Source organism: Armigeres subalbatus, chromosome 1 (assembly GCF_024139115.2).
Source record: "Armigeres subalbatus isolate Guangzhou_Male chromosome 1, GZ_Asu_2, whole genome shotgun sequence".
Lineage (NCBI taxonomy): Eukaryota > Metazoa > Arthropoda > Insecta > Diptera > Culicidae > Armigeres > Armigeres subalbatus.
In genome coordinates, this window is record NC_085139.1 from 4,658,161 (window position 1) to 4,668,059 (window position 9,899).

The 9,899-nt window shown below is 35.9% G+C and overlaps 1 protein-coding gene and 1 long non-coding RNA gene across 2 annotated transcripts; one reads left to right on the plus strand and one right to left on the minus strand.

Moving 5' to 3' along the window:
- The first annotated feature begins 1,338 nt into the window (after positions 1-1,338).
- On the plus strand, positions 1,339-2,655 carry LOC134205928 (uncharacterized). The gene is made up of 5 exons (XM_062681635.1): positions 1,339-1,356; positions 1,401-1,580; positions 1,647-2,075; positions 2,445-2,561; positions 2,617-2,655. The coding sequence occupies exons 1-5, from the start codon at positions 1,339-1,341 to the stop codon at positions 2,653-2,655; spliced, it is 783 nt and encodes a 260-aa protein (XP_062537619.1).
- Positions 2,656-2,992: 337 nt separating this feature from the next.
- LOC134208019 (uncharacterized) lies at positions 2,993-3,891 on the minus strand. The gene is made up of 4 exons (XR_009978464.1): positions 3,648-3,891; positions 3,441-3,587; positions 3,188-3,263; positions 2,993-3,127 (listed from the first exon to the last, which is right to left on the minus strand). It is a non-coding gene; the product is annotated as an uncharacterized LOC134208019 (long non-coding RNA).
- Positions 3,892-9,899: the final 6,008 nt, after the last annotated feature.

A 9,899-nucleotide genomic window follows, 5' to 3' on the forward strand; every position in this document is an offset into this window, starting at 1 on the left:
GACAAGCATCAACATACAACTCCGTTTCATCTTTGTATCTAAAGAATCCTAGTCTCTTAATCATTTTCAACGCTTCTGTCTTCAAAAATATAAATTCTTTTTCTTCATTATGACTCCAATAAAATATTTCAGCCTTTGCCAAATTTCTTAGATAATTTGTTTTCTCAGCTCGGTGGTAAATAAAACGTTCTGTAAAATTCATCAGACCAAGGAAACTTTTTACCTCTGATTGCGTTACAGGTCTTCTAAAATCCTCTATTGCTTTCATTTTATCATCCTCAATCCTTAATCCATCTTTTGAAAAATTGAATCCCACAAATTTGACAGCTTGTTTTCCGATAACGCATTTCTTTTTATTCAAACCAACACCATGCTCATGTAATCGAGTTAGAACTACCTTCAAGTTAGCATCATGCTCTTCTTTAGTTCTTCCACGAACCATTACATCATCCAAATAGTTCCCTACTCCTACACATCCGGCTAAAACAGCTGTTTGAAGAATCTCTTGAAAAATATCTAGAGCATTGCATAATCCAAAAGGCAATCTTTTGAATCTGTATGTAGCATTGCCAGCGAAAAAATTCGTCAAATGTCTTGAATTTTCATGTAGAACGACATGAAAGAAAGCACTGGTAAGATCTATTGTGGAAAACCATGCTGCTCCACACTGAAAATAATCCACACGTTCTTACCTAATGTCCCTATTTGATAAATTTATTTGATATCAACATATGATTATTTATATAGTTTCCCACGTTTTTCAAATGTTTTACCTGCACATCCTAATGTAATTCACATTAAATTTGTGAACAACTCTTTTTTGCCGCCGTTCATAAAGAATCCACCATACTTTAAAGTGAAACTGTAACGAATTTTAACCATGTGTAACGCCACATTGTTCGAACGTGTTTGACGTTTGAATGTTGCAACAATCTGCAGTCAATTTTATCGTTCATTCAAAATGGCTGACAGGCAACAAGAGATGGAAAATTTACAGCAAGAAACCTCAAACGGCGAAATAAACTTGTCTGTGGATCTGGTTAATCTGCTCAACCGTAAGTTTTTCTTTGTTTTTTGGTTTTAGTAGATATACTAATTACATATAATTCCAGGATATGGTGTACAGTTTGCTGACGCATCGTCAGTAGGTTCATTTCTTTCGCAGCTCGGAATCACATCGGATATTGGCACAGAGACGCAGGTAATATCAGCGACGGAAGACGCATTCTCCGATGACCAGAACCCGGTTGACGAATCCAGTCAGCTACAGAGTTACAGTGGTGAGGTGGAAGAGGTAAATCAAATATTGACGATTTTTTTTAAACGAAACAGGACAAAATGTTTCTAATGTTCAATGTTTTCAGGAAAATTTCATCGTTACCGGCGAATCAACGATTGAGTGTCCCATTGACGGCGATTCCTCCGGAGTTAATTCAATCCCTTCATCAAATCAAAGATCGCCAGATGTCGAAAATTCCATCGGATCGTCGGAAGCAAATCGTGCAAGGGTCGAAAAAGAATCCCAGGAAGAGTCATTTCTGGCGCCGAATTCATCACGATTGCTGAGCTTGAAAGTAGAGGTAATGAGTGTGTACGTGTGCTTTTTCGTTTTCGGCTAAATTCACATATTCTAATAATTCCTACAGATAGCTGATGAACCTGCAACTGAAGAAGACATAAATCCGCCGTCGGCGATTAATAGCTCGGAATTGGAAACCGAAGCCGATGCTGAGGTTAGCAAAGATACTACTACAGTCACACAAAACAAACCGGACAGTTCGAGCATAAAAGAGAACGCTTCTCCCAACGTTAACGCCAGCGCAGGAATCGGCCCAGTCGAGAGCAACGGTGGAGTTGAATTAACGCCAAAGTTGCTGCTTGAAATCTTACAACATTCTATTATCGGGCAGGACATAATCGCACGAGCATCCAAAGGTGTGCTTTCGGACGGACGCCAACTGGAATTGGCTCAAATAATCGCAGAATGGCATCTAGAGCACAGAAAAAAACTCTATGAAGATAATCTGAAAAGTTACGCAAAGACCATCACTTTGCTGTTCAGGAATGAAAAACTGGTAAGCTAAATAAATGTTGCTCTTTGTAATGTATAGACATATAACTTGTAAAGTTCATTCATAAAGTAGACCTATTTCTTGCACTTTGTATGCATATCAATTGTGTATTTGGTTCCTTTCACGCAATTGACTGATCGAATACCACTGAGAACGTAAAAATACAGTGAATCATTCTAATTTTTATTGAAAAGACTGGAATAAGTCAATTATTTACATGAGACGATATTTATAGAGTCATGTAACAGCTACTTATGAAGGTTGAACGTATTGCGCTCGAAAATGGTTTCGGCCCATCTTGCCTCAAGTTACTTTACCACCAAAACTACAACAGGCCTTTACATAAATTTTTATTTTATTTTACTCTTTCAGGAGTCCTACTACCTACCGAAAGGCGGAGACAAAAAGAACCCTGGAGGTAAAATCTACAATAAGGTAAATACGATAAAATCAAAACTTCGGAAGCGTGAGAAATGTGAAGCCATCCATGTAAAGCGTTTTAAGCTTGGAAACTCAAACGACATTGATCGATGTGATGACCCAGTTGATGACCCTGTGGTTAATGAAGCTCGGAGATGGTTGAACATTAATGACGGACCTTGGACAACAGTTATGGATATGTGGTGGGCTTGTTTTCCGCTGCGGAGACAAATTTTAACTAAATCGATTGCTATCGTTGAACTCGAAAATTTCAATCATTGGAGATTTATTGCCACGGAAAACGGACATCAGCTGGTAAGTAATTATGCTTAGAGGTTCTTGTAATGTCATCACATAAGTGTTTTTAGTAAAACGTGTATCTATGGATACAACTTGGCATTTGACTCAACAAAAATTGTATTACAATGAAGTAGTTTTTTCCATATTAGCAATCCATAACTTTAAATGCTCAGCACGACAAACATTATATTGGCGGCCTCAGCCAAATGTATTGCTTCTTTGCTAAATACATAAGTAGATTATTGGAAGATTTGCTTTTCAAGTGCTAGAAATTCACTCTCAGATTTTGCAGCCGCTGATTTTATACATTCTCGTCTTCAAGTGAAGAGGACATTCTGGAAGAAATTAGGCTGGTATTTAGAAATCTTCTGCATTATACATTATAGTATACCGACCTTTGTCCGAAATCAGCAGTGGCATTCTGATTGCGAAGACCAACGAAGAATCCATCCACTTGACCGCTTCGAATAGCTGAATTATAAAACGAGAAAAAGAAATTTTATTAACGCTTTTACAAAATTGCAATCAATCTAGAGACTCTGTCAATAGTCAAAATGAATTTTCAATGTATATCATCCAACATGCTGATGAGAAGTATAATAGGGTGGTAATGTTTTCCAATTTCGCGATTCCATCTACCAAAATTACCATCAACCATCTCTCATGCAGCTTCTTGTCCACAGTTATCACCACTGGTGCCTATTCATGCAATCTGGATGCCACTCGTTGACGTTGTAGTTTCGTTTTTTTTCTTACAGGCAGCCCATCTTTTAGCTATATTACAAATCTCCTCGACTGGCGAAAGAGTATACAAATAAATTAACTGTTTTTTATTCAAAATACAATCATAATTACCTTTTTCGTTGAAGGGTTGCTAAGCTTTCCAGATTGAAATTTATTGCCTCTGCTTTGTTTTTTCTTCCTGGCCGACCTAGGGGTTGCAAACGGATTAAATCCAACTGTCGGTCTTCAAGAAAGCTTCTAGGACAGCTCGAGATTCCTCACTACTCGGCATCCAAGAATCGGGCTAACAAAATAACATTTATTTTTCTCATCTGATTTTGTACACTGAAAACCAAAACTACACAAAAGTAGGTTGTTTAAACTCAAAACCGTAGTTTAGGTCAATTATCAAAATTTGAGTAAAATACCTTTTCTGGCACTACACTCAGAAATAGACCAAACCAGTAATAACATACAAACAAATCTCGCTTAACTTTTCACAAGGACCTAAGTAACATTATTTCAAGAAATAATTTTAATAGCGCAATCAACAGAACAACATGAAAGCTATTGATTGTAGTATTCAAATTAATTAAAAAAATGTTACTTAGGTCCTTTTGAAAAGTTAAGTGAGATAATCATTTATTATATTTTCAAAGTTTATACTAAGTTAGAGTAAAAAACTAATCTATGCAAGATTAAATCGTTACACTGCTAGGATACGGAGGTTATACTAATCGAGTATAAATTGCACGTAAACAAACGTGGGGTCAACCAGGAGAAAGGCAGTTGGCATAGCTTTTCCTCAGAGTGTATGTAGTTTGCCTTTAATCACATGTAAACAATTCACCTAAATCAGAGTTTAATTTATCCGAAGTGGATCTTGATCGTCTTGATCAACTCAAAATGCTCAAAATTGAGAATATTGAATTTATTCAAATGTGGGTTATTGGGCTGAGCAATCCTGATGAGGTGCTTGCATCTTGCTCTAGTTTTGACAACAATTATGGGAAGAAAAGGGAAAACTACCCAAATTTGGGTAAATTTTTTGTGCGATGTTCTCATCAGTGCGTATATTGAACTCAAATTTTGGGTTGATTTATCTGTCCGTGTACTTATAATTCAGTAAATTATGCTTAACTTCAAGATAAAATTACTTAATTTTGGGCTCTCACACTAAAGCCCCGATTAGAGTGAAAAGTGCCTAATATTCGGTACTTTTAGCTAACCGTGTAGTCGCAAACTAATTAAGACAAGTTAATTTAAGATTTCTGTCATTTTCACATCGTCATCAAAACCGTGAAATTAGTTCATAATTGGATACCACAAAAGGAGATTTGTGAGTTAAATATATAATCCATTACTATTTGTCAGTTGTAAGGGAAACTTGAACAAATTTTAAGTTTTTTCCATGAAAATGTGTGTATGTATGTTTTTGGTCGGTTCCAAAACTGGGTCCTTACCTAACGGTCCTTACGGTCCTTACCCGGGAGGGGCATGGAATCTGCTATATACCAAGACAGTGGACACTGTGATCCTCAAAATGTTTCTGTAAAGTTTGTTTCGGAAAGTCATGTAGTTTGATACCCATACCCCTTTTGTCTAATACCTGTTATTTTAGTTCTATTTATTAACCTTTTCAATAATATTGCTGCAGGTCGATATCGATTATGATTTGCTTAAAATTGGAACCGTTGATGCAATGATGAAGTGGCCAGCAATATTATCCGGTATTGAAAAGTTTATTGAGACTAAGCCACTGGATGAGACGTCATCGGAAATACTTCAAACTGTAACGGCAGACGGTTATAATGAAGGTATGTAGTGAGGCATCACATTAGAGTAGTTAAAAAATCGATTTTAATTGACCAAGCTCATTCAATTCTATCTCATGATCTGACTTAGTACAAGCCTTTGCAAGTTTGTATGGAAATTATTTTTCCCATTAATACATTTTACCTCAAAAGATCTCTTTTGGGAATGAACATTTATATCCTTTTTTCTGAACCATGAAACTTTCATATATTTAATAACACCTGAATTGTCTCCGAATGAAAATATCAGAATATGAGCCAGATATGACAAGAATTATTGATCACCATAAAGCCTTTTGTTTTCATACCATGTATTCATTTTAATTTGGTTTTTAAATATTTTCAGGCGTTCGTTTTTGCGGAATATTGCTGCTGCTAAACTGTATATTGCACCCTCAGAAGATCTCTGTGAATCATCGACCAACTATCTTGAATGGTCAGGAAGACACTATCATTTTTGCTTCTACGTACGAAGAAGCCGCGAAAAAAGTAGAAGAAGTTCATCGACGATACAAAGAACTATCGATTCCATCAACTCCAAAATTGGTGGTTTTTGGTGAAGATTATAGGAACCAGTCAGGAGTATATCGGATTTACTACAAAAACTTCTACTATACTGTGTCGACAATTACCCGAGCTATCGATGTGCTCGTCAAATTTGTCGTGGTATTCGGACTGAAACCATCAAAAATATCATACCTTGTGTGGCTATTCATTTTCCATCACGTATATGGAATAAATCGTCCTGAGAAGTACGCAAGTGTAACAAAACTAGAAGAGTATCTATCAACAGTCATTTAAACTTCCACCATGCCGCACATTAAGTGTTTTGTCCTGAATTGTACCCGTACGTTTGATTCGGCTACACAGTATATTCATCATCTTCTACAAGATCACCGTGTACCAAGGGACTATCGATTCCCATGTATCTTCGGCGGTTGTCCTTCGGTGTTTACAAAATTTTGTTCATATAAACGACATGTGCTGAATCATGATATTGTGTTAAACGCTGACGATACTAATTCACAACCATCCGGAAGCGGAATTTGTACGTTGAAGTCATCAACTAATGAAAGTATCAAGGGCGACGAGAAAATAGGGAGCGAATATAACCAATCCATAGGGGAAAAGGATGGAGTTCTGGAATCACTGACAGCTATAAACACAGCAAGTATCAACTTCTCGTTGGATTTACATAGAAGAAACAACTTAACAAGAAATGATGTGAGGAGTGTTCAGGATAGCACGCAGCAGCTATATTCGATGATCGCGAACCAAATACAACGGATACCTCTACAGTGCGATCCAGATACCCAGTTTAAGCTTTACAGTTTGTTAGAAAAAATGATGACCATGTTCAATTTTATAAACACTGACTTTAAACTATTTAAGGTACTACAAAACAGAAGCATTTTTAAATTGCCTGATGTTGTCATTGTAGAGAAAACAAATGTTAAAAAGGTGCAAATAGGCCCTCATGATGATTTAGAGATAGATAATGATAAGCAATACATTGCTATAATGGACATAGAATTTCAGTTAAAATCATACTTCGAATGTAGAGACGTTTTAAAACAAACACTCATGTTCATGTCTAAGTTGGAAAATTCCACTAAGATAAAAAATTTCGTTAACGGTGCTAGATGGAATACTGTAAAACAAAAATACCCTAATGATATTGTTATACCTTTGAGTTTCTACGCAGATGAGTACGAAATAAACGATGTACTCAGCTCTCATAATAAGAAGGATGTTATTTGTGGATTATACTACAATTGTCTTATTACACCAGATGAATATCGATCTAGGCTAAGCAATATTTTCATAGCCGGCGCTATAAAAAAAAGTTGCTATAAGCGAAATAGGCATTAATAAACTAATTTCAAAGGTAATAGCTAGATTTGTCCACCTAGAAGAAAACGGATTATATGTTACTGTCGACGGAGAAAACCATTTTCTACGTTTTGCATTAGTGCTTTGCCAAGGAGATAATTTAGGAATTCATAGTTTGCACATGTTTTGCGGTGGATTCAATGCTAACTATTATTGTCGCTTCTGTCGACGATGTAAGGATATGCTGCAGAATGACACTGATGAATATAAAGAAGAGTTACGAAACGCACAAAACTACGCTGTAGATATTGCTACAAATAACCAGAAAGAAACAGGTTTAAAAGGAGAATCAGAATTTAATACATTGCCGTCTTTCCATGTCACTGAAAACTTGTCTGTGGACGCTATGCATGACATATTTAGCACGGGAATTTGTAAATACGGGTTTACTAACGCTTTAAACTATTTTATATATGAAAAGCAATATTTCAATCGTCAGCAGCTTAATACTCGTAGAAGAGCAGTGAGTAAGGTCGCATTGGATCAATCATTAGCTCGAATGCCAGATATCGACGAATTTTTCGATACAAATAGAAAATCTAAGTCAGTAAAACTCAGAACAACATCAAGTGAAATGCGTTCATTTTGTCATTATTTTACTTTCATAGTAGGCCCTATGGTAAAACATGATGACCCTGTATGGGAATTTGTTAAAGTTCTTGTAAGATTAGTTGAACTCTCTTTGTTTCCATCATTTTCTGACACAGATATTGCTAAGCTTAGAACTCTAACATCTCAGCACCATAAGCTGTATCAAGAACTATTTTCTGAATCACTAAAACCTAAACACCACTTCATTTTACATTACGGTACTGTTATTGAACAAAGTGGTCCAGTTGTAAAACAAATGTGCTTCAGATTCGAAGCGAAACATAAGCAATTCAAACAATATGCGCATGCAATTACTTCAAGAAAAAACATTTGCTACACCCTCTGTGTCAAGGCTTCCCTTCAGTTCAGTTATGATTTATTAAATGAAACCTTTTTCAATTCCACAAAAGAAGCAAAGTTTTCTGAAACTGATTTTAGACGCAAACCATATTTTGATAAACTTGTAGGATCACATGACATTAACTTGGAGAAAACAATTTTATTTGCTTCAAGCTCGTATATCAATGGAATTATGTATAAACATGGATTATTTGTTACTTATACAAATCAAGATGTTACTGAACTATTGGAAATAGTTGAGATTCTCAAAATCGACTCAATTACATATATAGTTGGGCAGCTATGGCAATGTGGAGATTTCAATGAGCACTTACTAGCATGCGAAGCGCAAGTTTGCACACAGTTATTTCAGATTATAAAATTAGCCGATCTTGATGGCCCTCCATTGATGATACATAATATTGATAACAGGGTGTACTTTAGGAAAAGATATGATTTTACCGAGGAAGACAGTGATATATAATATTCAGTGTAAAAATAAAATAAAATGTAAACTTTTTTGTAATAAACATGTATTTTGTATATAAGCATAATTCTATTACTAAGGTTTCAGGCACATAAATTTGTGTAATTCTAATTTTTATAAACAACATTAGTTGTACATGCCGTGCTATATTATGTTGTAATAAATAAGTTAAATAAAAATGCTAAAACACCAAAATACTTTTGTGTAAATCATTTCCTGTGTTGTTTACTAGTTACGCCCTTTTTAATCTTGTGGTTGGAAATAAGATAATAGATTTCAAAATTGTTTCACTTTGAATTTCATGATAATTACATTTGAATTTCCAATATGAATGGCTATGACATCTTTCAATTTTAACCATCGATTTCAATTATCAAACACGTTACATCGATATGTGAAGCTTTACCAATCAAACTTGGATCATACACTTTGTATTGACGTGTAAGGCTAGTGGATAACACATGATTGACAAGTAGTGAAAAATCATATGTAAAACACATGACTTTATGGTTTGAAATCCTTTCAGTGCATCTAAATCAGCTAGTATTGCCACAGAGAACAGACGTTGAAGCTGAACTCACCATGTTGTGATAACTTTTTACTGTTCATTTCGAAATAACTTTGGAATGTCGCCGTTATCCCGTGCATAATCAGCGCTAGCGTCATAAAAAAATGGCACTGTGCGCTAGTGTCGTTATGCATGCAAGAGCATACCAGCGCCATCGTGTTGTCAAAATGAGATTGTGAGTTGCAATGTCGACGTCGATGGCGTTGCGGTTCGGTGTGTTTGTTTACATATGTTTTGCAAAAGAAATTTTGTTGGAGCCTCCATGTCTGTTCTCTGTGGTATTGCTTCCAATGTTGGCATCGGAAAAGGAGTCCTGATTATGCTTTTATTCGGTCCCCTCAAATCAACTACTAAACGTATATCATATTTTCCTTTCGGAACGACAATAGAGGTAATAAACTATAGAGGACGATTGTCGCTGCGGTTCCCTTTGTTATCGTCCCGAACATGTTGGGTACCTATCTGTCAAAACGTTCTGATTTTTCCTTTGTTGACATTTAGTGCCCTATCCTCGCCAGCAAAAGATGTTTCGCCAGTGACGACAACGACAAGCGTCCTCTATAGTTTATTACCTCTATTGGAACGACTAATAAGGACGAACAGAAAGACTTATCCATTTAATTTGTAACTTCTTCAATCCAGTCGTCAATAACTCCTTGATTCTTCGTTCAGTTTCATCTTTAAAAGCCGGT